This window comes from Acyrthosiphon pisum, chromosome A1 (assembly GCF_005508785.2).
Source record: "Acyrthosiphon pisum isolate AL4f chromosome A1, pea_aphid_22Mar2018_4r6ur, whole genome shotgun sequence".
In the NCBI taxonomy this organism is placed as follows: Eukaryota; Metazoa; Arthropoda; class Insecta; order Hemiptera; family Aphididae; genus Acyrthosiphon; species Acyrthosiphon pisum.
The window spans coordinates 78,255,477-78,269,777 of NC_042494.1; the positions used below are offsets into that span (position 1 = coordinate 78,255,477).

At 29.4% G+C, this 14,301-nt stretch overlaps 2 protein-coding genes across 2 annotated transcripts; both read right to left on the reverse strand.

Moving 5' to 3' along the window:
* Nucleotides 1–1,723: 1,723 nt before the first annotated feature.
* LOC100165316 (transmembrane protein 135) lies at nt 1,724–5,956 on the reverse strand. The gene is made up of 9 exons (XM_001946846.4): nt 5,748–5,956; nt 5,404–5,660; nt 5,196–5,326; nt 4,758–4,884; nt 4,486–4,640; nt 2,734–2,944; nt 2,500–2,667; nt 2,284–2,424; nt 1,724–2,208 (listed from the first exon to the last, which is right to left on the reverse strand). The coding sequence occupies exons 2-9, from the start codon at nt 5,551–5,553 to the stop codon at nt 1,927–1,929; spliced, it is 1,365 nt and encodes a 454-aa protein (XP_001946881.2). The 5' UTR covers nt 5,554–5,660; nt 5,748–5,956; the 3' UTR covers nt 1,724–1,926.
* A 4,927-nt stretch (nt 5,957–10,883) lies between these two features.
* Nucleotides 10,884–13,444, reverse strand: LOC100161196 (stress-associated endoplasmic reticulum protein 2). Its single transcript, XM_008186742.2, has 3 exons — nt 13,025–13,444; nt 12,836–12,908; nt 10,884–11,322 (listed from the first exon to the last, which is right to left on the reverse strand). Exons 1-3 carry the CDS (start codon nt 13,106–13,108, stop codon nt 11,285–11,287), a joined length of 195 nt encoding a protein of 64 aa, XP_008184964.1. The 5' UTR covers nt 13,109–13,444; the 3' UTR covers nt 10,884–11,284.
* Between the last annotated feature and the right edge of the window lie 857 nt (nt 13,445–14,301).

Sequence of the window (14,301 nt, forward strand, 5' to 3'; positions counted from 1 at the left end):
ACTACACTACTACTACTACTACTACTACTACTACTACTACTACACTACTACTACTAGTATTACTACTACTACTACTACTACTACTACTACTACTTCTACTATTACTACTAGTTACTACTTCCACAGTACAGAGATACGTCTTTTTGTATACACGGCGGTAGCTCTATCTATCTAACAATTAAACTACCACCGTCGTACGGAAGGAACTTGTTTTAGGCATATAGACGTAGGTATTCTGTCCTCGATGAGGTATATCATTAATCCTGATTCCGTCCCTGTGACCCTGCTGCTCATCCTTCATTTGGCATCTCACTCCCACATACCCACTATTTTTTCCTCCAAGAGCCAAATGCCAATGCATACTGCTTCGCAAATTTCGCTCATCTCCATTGATTCATTATTTCATTGTTCATTCATCATCTGTGTTTTACGTAGTTACTTGTTCGATTATTTAACATTCCTGAATCATTGAATCCTCGATTAATCCGTATAATAACATTATTAATTATTATATTAATATATTACCATTTACCACCATGGCTTAAAACATAATATTTTGTATTAATAATCATTCATTACTCATTAGTCATTACCAAATACCACCCACCAATTTTTAAACAGATGATTCATAACCAAATATCGATCATCATTCAAACCACGAAAAAATACATTTAATTTGCGATGATTTAAACATTTCAAAAATTTGAACCACTGAAGTTGTATGACAGACACTTAAGCTCAATGAACGCTTAAGCGACCCTCACACGATCAGTGTTAATGAATATTCTGTATATTTCTCAAATGGTTAGTACCTACAGACCCACAATCAATTTCTTTTGTCTTTTTACTATACAACTGCTTAAGCCAAGTGTTCGGTGTCAATACTGGAGTAATGTCATTATCTACCTCAATCGTACAATTAAATCATCGGTAAGCAAATACTGGAGACTCAATATCTGATTTTTCCGTTAGTCATTGGTATGACAGTATCATTTTTCTATACTGTCTACTGACAGAACGTCAATAGCTATCAATCACAGCACAGAATCATTGATACATTCAAGAGAGCACATCCGCTTACATTCTCTCTCTCTTACAAACGAAAACATATCAAATTGTAAGGTCAGCAGGACACGTATGAGTTTGTAAGGAAGAGAGGGAACGCATGCAGCTAGCTCCCTCTTAACCATAGTTTAACAGTATGTGGTCAGGAATCAGGATCTGAAATACTTTCAATAATATTCATTGTGTAAAGGCTGTTTTATGTATATTAATACATTATATTTTATTTCATTACATCATTTGCATACAAAGTACAAACATTGAAACATTTATACTCTATAAACAAATTACAAATTATTTACAAGGCACTTCTGCTGCCACTCTGAAATGTAAAAAATTCAAATAAACCTAGAAGAATTTCATCAGTTACCTTGACGATTGATGTAATATCTTATTTGAACATAAATAGGAAACAGAACACCTCAATAAATCAATGATGGAAATGAAACTGAACACTTAGCCGCTATAATCAATAAAAAGAAAAATTAATTTTTTTAAATTTGTATGATTAGAGTATTGAACTATAATCAGTTACATTTGGGATTTAAAACTTACAAACAAAATGTTTATTGAACATAATTTGATATTTCATAAGAGATCAATAATCACTGAACAGAAATTGGTTATCAATAAACATCAAAATTAACTCAAAACACAACACTGTATATTTATAAAGATCTTATTTTAATTAATAAAAAACCTGGCTTATTAATAAGCAAGTATACAAAAATAAATATTTAAAAACAAAATTATATCCCGTAAAAAACTATAACAACATTAACATAACTTTAAAAATGTATCATATTATATTATGCACACCATTAACCATACATAATCTTCCGTCCTCAACTAAATAACAAAAGTTTAAAATTTAAAAACTTGTAATGGAACTGGCTTATATTTTTTTAATACTCTTTCAAGTGATTCACTTGATTTGAGACCAAACGTTTCTAAACAATGTCGATCCATTAATCCTATAGATCCTCCAGATACAGACTGTAGGAATTTCCAATATGATGGTCTTAAGTTATGAGGTTCAAGTATAGCTGCATGAAATAAAATAGCTGTAGAAAAACAATGAAAGAATACATTTGCTTGTGGTAAATCAGGAAATAGTCCATTGCTAAAACCTTTAATATACATTATCTGAAAACAAAATATAGTTGAGTAATTAAATTATTCAATACAGTGTTTAATTATATTAATTTGATAAAATAGTACCTGCAATGTTTTCAACATAACATATAAAGCAATTGTGTTATTACGATACAAACAAAAAGTGAGACTAGCCAATGATCCTGCAGGAATGCATATGTATTTTGAATCTTTACCTAGTAATCTTCTCATTACACATGATACAATCTAAAATATAATAAAAACAATTTAAAGAAAACAAATCTAATAACATCAATCTTTTAAAAAAAATTAAATAGCTACTCTATAAATGGAAGAAAATCCTCCAAGAAACGCTCCTAAACTAAATGTATCTGGCGATATCATTAGTTTAAAAATATAACTCGGTTTACGTAAAATACGATTGGCTTGTAACAAGGACTTCAGACTTAATTGTAGTGTATAACCAACTAAAAATAATCTTGTTCCTGACTAAAATTAAAAAAACGATATGTATAGAGAAACAATATAAATTTTAAGAACTCATTTTTTACTCACACTAAGAATGTAATGTAAACAACCATAAGCGTGTGGACAAACATCACTGGTCCAAATAATTTTTAATTCACTGTCTATAGTACAGTAAGCTTGACGTATATCAGTAATTGCTTGTCGAATAGTATCTTGATTTGATTTCTCCAACTGAGGAGTTTGAGGAGATAACAATGGTTTTGCATAATCATTTTCTTCAGACGGACCAACAACAAACCTTCAAAATACATGCAATTAATTTATGTACCTACCAGTGGCGTGCCGAACTGACAAGCAGACCTGAGGAAAACTATACAATTTGATCCCCCTCCCCACCAACCAACAGTTTTTTCACTATTTTTTTTTATTATTCAAAATAATAAATATTATTAAATTTTTTTAGGTATAAGTTGCGCACCTATACTAACCTACACACCCACCCACCCAAATTTCCCTTGAGGCAATTGCCTCAAAAAATGACTGTTTGGCACGCCACTGGTACCTACAACGATTCACAAAGTGTACACCACAATGTCTTTAAAGAGGCACGATGCTGCTGTAGAATTGTATATCGTCCAAAAATAAATTTGAAAACCCAATGATGGCGGCGATAGAAACAATTATGTAAATAAAAGTGTATAAATTATGAACAATTTTAATTATATACATATTTTAAAATTACCCATTACAATTTTTTCTGGTTTTTATTTTTATTTTTTTCTATTTTTTATGATTAGTCATGCTAAAACTTGTTAAGGGCCATTAAAAAACCTTAATTTAAAAAGGGGTGCCGAATACTAAACAGGTTTGGGAACTGCTGACCTAGAATATATTACTCTGAATAAAACAATATTCAAAATCACTCAAATAATTGGTGTAATTTAATTTTTTAATTATTTATTTATGATTGTTATGCCTATGATAAAATACATTATTTTTATCACTGCAATTGCTGCATAGTGTAATTGTTTTACATAACAAACTAAAAATAAAATTTACCTTGCAATAAAAAATAATTTGAGTAATTCAGTTTGATTTCGTTTAGTTCTATTTATATAATGTATGCAATTAAAAAAAAAAAAAGCAATATGGATACAAGTGAATCCCAACCTTTATAAATAGTATTACTCTTAACATAAGGTCTGACATTGTGATCCTACTTTCAAGATTATATATTAAATTTAAACATTTAAACAATAGACATTGGCGCAACTAGGGTATGTGCTTTGGGTCCTTGTACTTCCTCAGTCAAAATAAGTATCCCTAAAAAATGAAAACTTCGGTTTTGCAGGCTTACTATACCCACCCACTCCTAACAGGTTTTGCAACTGCGTCACTGGAATTGACTAATCATTATCTGTACTTCAACGTTAACTGTTTATAATATTTCCATTACTCATAACTTACCTTAAAATATTGTAAAAATGCCAATTTACAAACAAAGATAATGTTCTAAACCTCAAGTTTGATAATGGATCAATCAATTTGCTCTAATACTAAATCTAACAACCAATAGAAGGCTGGTTCTGCTGTACATACATTTGTTATGTTGGGCAAGTGTCAGAGTAAAAAAACAAATATTATGCTGACATTCTCTTAATTATGCACATTATAATATATATAATTGATAAATTTTTAAATGTTTAAAAGCATTACACACATGGTATTAAACATTGGTTCAATCAACTCGCTAATTTTAAATAGTTAATTTTTGTAGAACATTATAAACTAGTGTATCAAATAGTTTTAAGTTACATGGATTAAAAAAATTGTATTTACCTTAAAAGGGAATATATTGAATCTGTCTTATTATGCTGTCCTCTAAAAAAATAAAGCAGTAGTGTAATCGATGACCCAAAGATAAACAAATCTCCATAAGGAATCGGTTTTATAATGCCTCTATTAACCATCATATTATAGAATGTTTCTGAGGCCTTAAAATAGAATATTATTTTTATATACATTTGGCTTCAACTAAATTAATATAATTTAAATACACACTATTGTGTGATTAACTCGGGTATTAAACATAAGTTATTAAAATGACTTACAACATTTGTTACATAGAGACTTAATAATCCTCGTCTAGATGGCCTTTCAATTAATATAGCAACTAGACTGGATAGAAAACATGGAAGAAATGCTACACTTAGCACATTGAATTTTCCAAATAATCTTCTGGAATTATATAATAATACTATTAACAGACAATACACATTAAATACTACTTCTTATATATTTTATCTGAGACAACCAATAATTATTTTGATAAAAAAAAAATTTTATAACTAGATTTCAGTGGATTAAAATCAGCTAGGAATCATTAAATTCACCTTACAGCTGGATAATCTCCAAGGTTCCAAACATGTAATTACTTATACAAAATATCAAGTACAATATTATACAACATATTTTATATATTATGATTATCATTCATCAAATTACTCGTCAAATGAGCTGTCACACAATTATATAGTTTCTGAGAGTACCTTAATAAGCACACAGCAGATGAAAAACCGAATGCATGGCACGAGAGGAAAGCAGTTGACTGTAAAATACTCAACAGGGTTCGTTTGAGTTCCTTCTTGGTCGGCTTTCGACCTTTCATTAGTAAAGTCAACTGCCGATTAAAATAAATAAATTACACATGAGTAGTTTAAAAATGAATATAATAGACATAATAATTCAATATAATACCATGTAAGTGGTAACATAAATCCGAAATGAAGCTTGGATCGAATGAATGAGTAAACCGGCACTTGCGTCGCAACATGAAGACACCCATGGGTGCATGAATTCATGACAAGATGTATCTATTGTTTTTAATATTTTACTAGCCACCACCATGTTATATAAAGGTACAAAATACCAATTATAATAATATGATCGTGTATGTTTGAAAAACACAGTGTCGACAGAGATTCAAACTGTCTTACAACAACTTGCGACAATACCTACATTATTTTTAATTATATATTTAAATGAAAAATATTTCTAAAAATGTAGTTAAAAACAAACTAATATACTTAACAGTTACTTACTAGTAATCACAATATCAATATTAGTTGAAATGTATAATAACGATTTCATTACTATTAAATGTCGAATACACAGAATAGTGAATACTGAATACTGATCGACTAATCTTTGACCTGGACGTCTTCTATAATTCTAATAGTTCTATACCCCGTTGTGATTTGTGATTCTGAAATATGAATTTCCTATAGTTATTAGTTTTCAACTTTCACGAATTCTTATCTCCGTACCTCTTATCTATATCGTACATGATAATATTTTGATAACGGTTATAACCACGATCACGGTCTTAGAAGCACGATAGAAGCACGATATACACGATATACAAAGATATACCAAACGGTCTATGCTTTGCACCACGGATATAGATGCTAGTATCTATATCCGTGCTTTGCACAGGCAGAAAACGGCTACGAAACCGCGATATGTTATGGACTGCCTACTAGCACCATCTAGGTGATTAACTTGGGAACTATTTGTTATCACGAAATATTCAAAAGGAAAAAAAATTGTAATTATTAAATAAGTTATATGGCTAATACCATAGAAAAAAATGTAAAACATATTAAAACAAAAGACAATAAATACAATAAATAATATTAATGATTAATTATAAATATTTAATAGTTAAAAGTTAACTAAATAAAATAAATAAATTAGCTAAATTAAATAATACAACGTAGGTACTACTATTAGTTATTACTAATAACAATGTAAATCTAATATAAAATATCCACACTGACAAACCGTCTCCACTCAGAATCGTTTTTCTTATACAGTGATATTATATCATTGAATTCAAAATTAATACTATCCATTATACACTGACCCACTTGTAACCTAATGTACAGCAGAGCGACATCCACTTACCCACCTTTTTTTTCTTTTAATGGTGCGTACATTTTCTTTGTATATTTTATTTAATATTTTTGAACAAAAAATGTATCAGCTATTAAACTTACAACTTACTAATCATAATTATTCTTATTCTTATTCATATAATTCTATTGGACTTTTGGATTTTGGGTTTAAAATAATAATAAAAATGTAGGTATGAATTTAAATTATATTTTTTATTTTAAAATTAACTTAAAAGAACCCTACATCCACATGTAGTGTCTCCATCTTACACATATAAAATATAGCAAAAACTGTTTTCGTGCGGGAAAAAACCGAGAAGTCTACATTTAATAATTACTAAGAAACGAAATTTTCACCACATGAAACGGAGAACTTTAGCTATGAAATAACTGTTTTATTTTTCGATATAAAAACTACAAAAAAAGTTATTGGGGTTTGAAAAACCCAGAAAATAATGGATTTTTAAACGGTATGAACTTTTTTCCTATAAGTGATATCAAATAAATAAAAACGATATTACACAGAAAATGTTCTGAACTATATTGTATATCAATTTGGAATCTTAACTATCACTATTTAGCCTGAGTGGTTTGATCCAGCTCAAAACAGTTGTTGCAATGTTGTACATTTGTAAGATGGAGATACAACATGTAGGTAGGTGTAGCGACCACTTAATTCCAATATTTTAATAGTACCCACACATGCCATAAAACAGTAAAATATAAATGGTTGATGTATGATGTTCATCAGTCATCACCAAATCAACACAATGAACTAAAATTAAATTTTTAATAAGTCATTAATATTTAGTTATAATACCCTAATTCTATAAAATAAATACTAAAAAAAAGTTGAAAATATGGTTAAGTGCCTAAGGCCTAACTAAATATTATTTCAGCCCTTAAAAAAATATATAGTTAGAATATTAACATTTTTCTTTATTATTAACAAAATACCTTTAAAGGATCATATTGTAATAAATGATAACTGTAGTCAATCGCAAGATTACATTAAAAAACTAGTAGATAACTTGCAAAAGCAATTTTTACAAAAAAATATTTTTACATGATTATTTAAAAATTATCATTTTGAATACATAGAATAGGCAAGAAATATTTGACTCTACGTTTTGGTCCTTTTGGCACTACCATATGGCTTTGTTGAACACTGTATGATATAGTGGCGTACACGTGATGTGGGTTTTAGATGGTCACAAACCTTTGAAACCTTAAATTGCCTTTTTTTAATCACAAAATTTGTATTTATTTTGTAATTATTAGTATGGAATTGGAGGGAAAAAACTAAAAAAATAAGAACTTTTATTGTAATTTACAAAGTACATTAATATAAAAATTCAGTAATTTGAAATGAGTTTTTTTATTTTTTAATCAATTTTATGAGAATCATGTATACGCCACTGGTATGACAAATCATTTATTGCAAAAAAAATAATTACAATTTAATATCTAAAAACATTACTAACAAGAACACATCAAAATATAATAATATTGCACATTCATGACGCAGTATAATCTACAATATTGACTTAAAATATATAACACAATATTTAATAAAGTAATAATTCAGTTTAGAGCTGTTTATGTTAGCATAGGCCAACTGACATTTAAAATTACAAAACTATAATTAATATTATATATTCTCAATACTTTGATCAATATTTTTTGTCAAAATTATCACAGAAAACAATAACTTTAAAGTTTAAATATTATAATAATTACTGATGTGAAAATTCTGAAGCCCATTTTTCATTCAGGCTGGTAAATCATAGGTAACAAAAATATATTTACTTTTAGTCTATATAGTAAAATATGGTTTGATATTTCTTATTTAATATTATATATAATAAATATTTGTTCTGCATTGACCCTGCATTTGTGATCTCCTTAAAAAATAAAAAAAAACAATATATTAATTGTACAAAACGATAATATAATGAACAGGGCTAGAATTTATATGCAACAGCATGTTTTTTTTGCTACTTCTGATTATTGATTTTGTCAGTAATGTCCACGAATCACCTCATGATGAGATAAATGGTGGTATTTTTATTTTGCATGTTTTTGCATATTTTGGATAAAATGCATATTATTGCATATATTGAATAAAATTAATATTATTGCATATTTCGATTATAAGAATGTAAAAAATGCATGTTTTATAGTATATTTCATAAAACTTGGTTTTTTTGTCAAACATTAATTGTATTTCATGTAACACGCACGTAGTTAATGTGAATTATACATTTTATTTCTAAATTATACCTATTATTTTAAGACAAACAGCCTATCATTGATGTATATTAATAAATAAATATTTTTTTTGTAACTATATTTTAGTGTTTATCTTATAAAAAATACATATTTTACAATTTTTTATTGCATATAAATCCTAGCCCTGATAATGAATATATAAAATATGTGTTTTACATGCACATATTATTAATTGAATATTTATAAGTGTATGTAATACGGACGTGGTACGAAACACGCTAGAATTCCGAAAGTTGAAAATTGAAATACCAAAAAGTACAAAATATCGACGAGGACGTTACACCGCGGACACTTGTTGTCACCGTCTTACAAGTGCGTAACATACCAAATTGTACGCTGAGAAGACACGTTTAACGGAGGTTAAGGGGATTCCTGTTTTTGTCTAACACATGCGCGCATAGTATTTTAGACGTGTTTTTTGCCAAACATACCAATTTATCTAATGAAGCGATAAGAATTCTGAAAACAGATTTGAATTTGTCGTTAAGTCTACTTGAAATCGGCTTTCCCAAATTTTTGATTTTATCCCCCAAATTCTTAAAAATGTCATATTCAAAAATAATACTTAAAAATTCTGCTACTTCAAGTTAAAATCAAAAAATCAAAAATGTGGGAAAGTCGATTTCAAGTAGACTTGGCGACAAATTCAAATCTGTTTTCAGAATCTTATCACTTCAATAGATCAATTGGAATATTTGGCAAAAAACAAGTCTAAAATACTATGTCGCGCGTGTGTTAGACAAAAACAGAAAATCACGGTATCGAATCACCTTATTTAAAAATTCGAGTGAATTGACCTATTATAAAATTTAAAGGTAAAATATTATCCATGAAACCTCGTCGGCTTTTTATTATACTTTAATTTTAAATCGAGTTATGAGCGTTATTTTAATATACTAAAAAGTTTACATTCCCTAGATAATAATTGGGTAGGTAATCTTACATTTAAATTTTATAATAAGTCAAGTCATCTGTCATTCTAATTTTGAAACTAACGGAGCTAAACGTGTTCTGCACTTCTGCTGGGCGTACAAATTTCTATGTCACGCAATTGCAAGATGGAGACAACAAATGAGAGTGCTATCTTAAATGTCAGTACTAATAAAATAAAATGGCATCGCAATATTATTATGTCGCTTTATATTACTGCACCTAAACGAATCTCAGGGCCGTAACATATGATTTGTGTTTTTTAAATGTCATCGCTCCAAAATTCCTGCATTTTTATATTTTGTTTCTTACGACTTGTAAGTTTGTTACGTCACATTTGTTGCTATTTAGCAGTAGTAACATTGTATGGGCTTCTCACCAGTCACCATGCACAGTTCCTGTCTTCCTTCCCATCGCTTATTCCCCATTTTTTCAGATTCTCCCTCGAACTGTGCGTAAGCCATTAAGTGTCTTCAGAACATCCACAGGGTACCTGTACGATGACAGTCATCGGTGGTAATTTGTGTTTAGGCAGATATTTAGACACTTGAACGAAAATAATGCACGTTGTTTAATGCACGTCTCAGTGTCGCACAGAATAAAACACGCGGAATATCGAGGTAACAATGTTATACACAATCGGTATAGAGTAAAGTCACCTATTACAAAAAAGATAGAGAATAATATTTTTGAGGAAATGACATGTCGATTTTATATTTTATTATTATTTGACTTTGTATTCCACTTTCAAAATAAATAAAAAAATTTTGTAAATTTAAATATTTAAATTGATTTGAGACAATATTTAGACAAATCGATATGTCATTCCCTCAAAAGTATTATTCTTTATCTTTTTTGTAATAAGTGACTTTACTCTAAGATTACTTAAACGCATAGAAAAAATGATTTTGCGTAAATGCATTTTGTCTATGTTGCACGTGGGCCAGAGAGAGAAAACGAATAGTGCGCTGACTCTTAAGAGGACGTTACACCACGGACATTTGTTGTACATGTCTGTAAAAATATCAGTGTGCATTTTTTATACAACCAAAAACCAAATTTCAGGAGATAATTCAACACATTCATTTAGTTTCAATTTATTATATATATACAAGTATTTCAATTAGCATTGATAAAAAAATATAATTAATAACATATAAAGAAATTGAGGTTAGCTGTTTTAACAAAAATTGTATACATTTCACAAAAGAAATTATGAAATATAGATTGCATGATATATAATATGTTTAAAATAAAAACAAATTTTGGTACCAATAATTGATGTTTCATTTAAAAAAAAAAAAAAACAAAATATATAAGAAGAAAATTATAATAAAGAAAATAATTATGTACCAGACAAAATAACACAATTAAAAAAAAAATACATTGAAGGGAATAACATTTGGAGATGCAAGAATGTTGATGAAAATATGAATTGTATTAGCATTGAGAATTGGCACTCATGCACTTCTTATGCTTTGTATGAGTTGAAATATAACTGAAAATAAATAAACACAAATTACTATGCGTTATTAATAGCACATTTTAATTCAAATATAATATATTATAATATAATTATAATAGTTTCAAAATAATACACGTTAGGCTCATTTATTTATTTTTAAAATTAAAGTTAAAATAACTAATCATACTTATGAACTAAAGAACAATATAAAATAAATAATTATTTGATGATAGTGTATTCAACAAATGGAGTCAAATAGGGTACCTGGATGTACTAACCGCATTTGTTAAAGGGATTTCACTACTATTTATAAAATATAAATATATGTAATAATTAATTATAGTTATAAAATTGTAAATACAGTTTTATTTGTAAATAAAATTAATGTGCAGTCAGCTGTATGTCGGTGGGTTTTTGTCAAAGGGTTAGTATATTCATATAGCCAATAAATTAAGTACAGTAAAACTCCGATTATCCGGACTAATTAATGTCAAGGGTGGTCCGGATAAGCAAATATCCGGATGATTGACATATGACATTTTAAAAGATATATAGTGACATTGTAACACGACAATTCACTCGTTATAACAATTGAAAGACTAAACTGTGCGACGATTAGACAACAACTGACCATTGGCGCATTTGTCTGTGTTTTGTTGGAAGTTTTTTTACGATAATTCCAACAAAACACAGATAATGTTCTTAGCGTCAAATTTCATAATAGGTCGATTTGCTTTAATTTTTAAGCTAACGGCATAAAACTTGAAATTCTGAGCGTAAATTTGGTATGTTACGCTTTTGTCAGACGGAGAAAACACATGCGGGTGTGGCGTCCTCTTAAAAGACGACCTTTTTTTTTCGTCCGTTTGATTGGCGTTCGGATAATCGGAGTTCTACTGTAGTAAACTAATAACCATACTTCTTAAACAGATTTTTTTTATAAATTAACCATAAAATTTAATTAAGCAGTTTCATAAAATGTTAACAAAAAAATAATTAAATCGCATTATAATAATTTACAACTTATTCATAGATTTGATAATTAGTAATATAGAAATAATATCAGATATGATATTGTGTCTAGATTAGTTAAATAATTAAATCAAAAATCAAAACAACAAGCTAGTGAGGCTTTTTGATCAAGAAATATATTTTGTTTTAGGTAAACGACATCAAAAAGTGATGGGCATGTGTTTTTTTATAAATATTTAATAATTATATTTAGATGTATCGAGCACCATATATTGCAATAATTGTAACATGATAATTACATTTGTATTAGTTTGCCTCAAACTTCAAATAATTGAATAAATTCTAAATTGTTTTCATCTTTTTCATAAAATAAATATATGCTTAACAGGTAAAACAACTGTGCAGTCCAAAAACATGACGTGACACACAACAACCAGACAATAAATATTGTTGTTCAAACAGCTACAATCATAATATGTATGGTCCTCATGTCTTACACTTAATCACTATTAATATTGGCCCATATAATATCATTGAGACAAACAAAATAGAATATGTCATAACAAAAACATACCAGATCCGCACACAACAAATAAAAATAGTGCCAGCAGCCACGGACTAACAGGTGTTTTGTTTTTCTCTGATTTCTGAAAATGCAAAATGTGAAATAAATCAACTGAATGGTGATGACTGATGAGGAATGGAAGGGAAAACAAAACGCAAATACTTCGCTGTTTTGGGATGGAGGACGTATTTCACTTACCGTAGATTTTGGTACGTTGCCCCGCTGCGTGATGTTTTTGCTGGCCTTCTCGTTGGCGATCCTCATCCTCTGTTTGGGTGCCATTATGCACGTATCGAACGTTTGGTGGATATGGGTGATTGCAAAAAGTACGTGAATACGTGGCAAACTAACGCGTTACAAGAGCAAATAGTAGTAGCGGAGTACTGACGACATGCACACTGCACTGAATAGTGAATACAAACCACTGACGTGTCTAGACTAGTAGTGAGTGGTGGAGGAGTGAAAATTACCACTGTGAAATAAGAACCGTTAGTAGTTTAGACGATACTGATTGTACGTATGTTACGTATGTACGCACTATGCCTCGACGCCTCGTAACTTGTAAAGCGGGTGGCAGTCAGTGGCGGTCGTCGTGGTGCGGTCCGCGTTGGCACGTCGTTATCACATGCGATTCGTAACAATTTGTTTATAAGACGCAAACGTGGTGACGTTGGCAGATAGTAAAGCCAGCCTAGCCAACTGTGAAACGATAATAATAATTAATAACACCGAAAAATGATAGTGGACAAAATAATTTTGTTCTTATCAGATTCTGCAGCCAGTCACAGGTTCACTGAGAACCACCCACTGTTCTATGATATCGTGGAAGTCGTGGAACTACCACAGGGCACAGACAGAAGATATCTTATGTATAATCACGTATTCACGTATAAACTAAGTTATGGGTCCATATATGAATGTATATTATATTTTAGATTCTGAGTGAAACGATGAATGTATTGATTTTACAATGATGTGTTTTTTTTTTATTTTTTATTTTTTTTTGTGTCTGTCATCACCTTTTAGGACAGTAAAAGTGCTTGGATTTTCTTCAACAGTACTGTTTTCTGATAGGAAAGTGAATCTAGTTGGTACTTTGGCCTTTGGGAGGTCAAAAGTAAAAATTTCCCAGTAGTTTTCAAAAGAAACGTGGGTATTTTGTTACTTTACCGGACAACTTTTTTTTTGCAATTTTTTTTTTTTAGACTTATGTAGTTAACTATACTGAGAACGATGGTGAAGTCAGAATTTGGCGGTCGGACTTAGTTTCGAAGTTATAGCTTAACGAAGTTCGCTATTTTACGATTTTTGCACGTTCGCGCGTCACTAGTTCACTGCACCTATTAGGTACGAATATTAATTTTTTTTCGCTCTTACCTGAAAACTCGATAGCAATTAATCTATTATTGTAATAATTGTAGTATAGGCTTAGTGCCTTAGTACATAAGGTTCATTAGTCATGTTGCCATAAATCA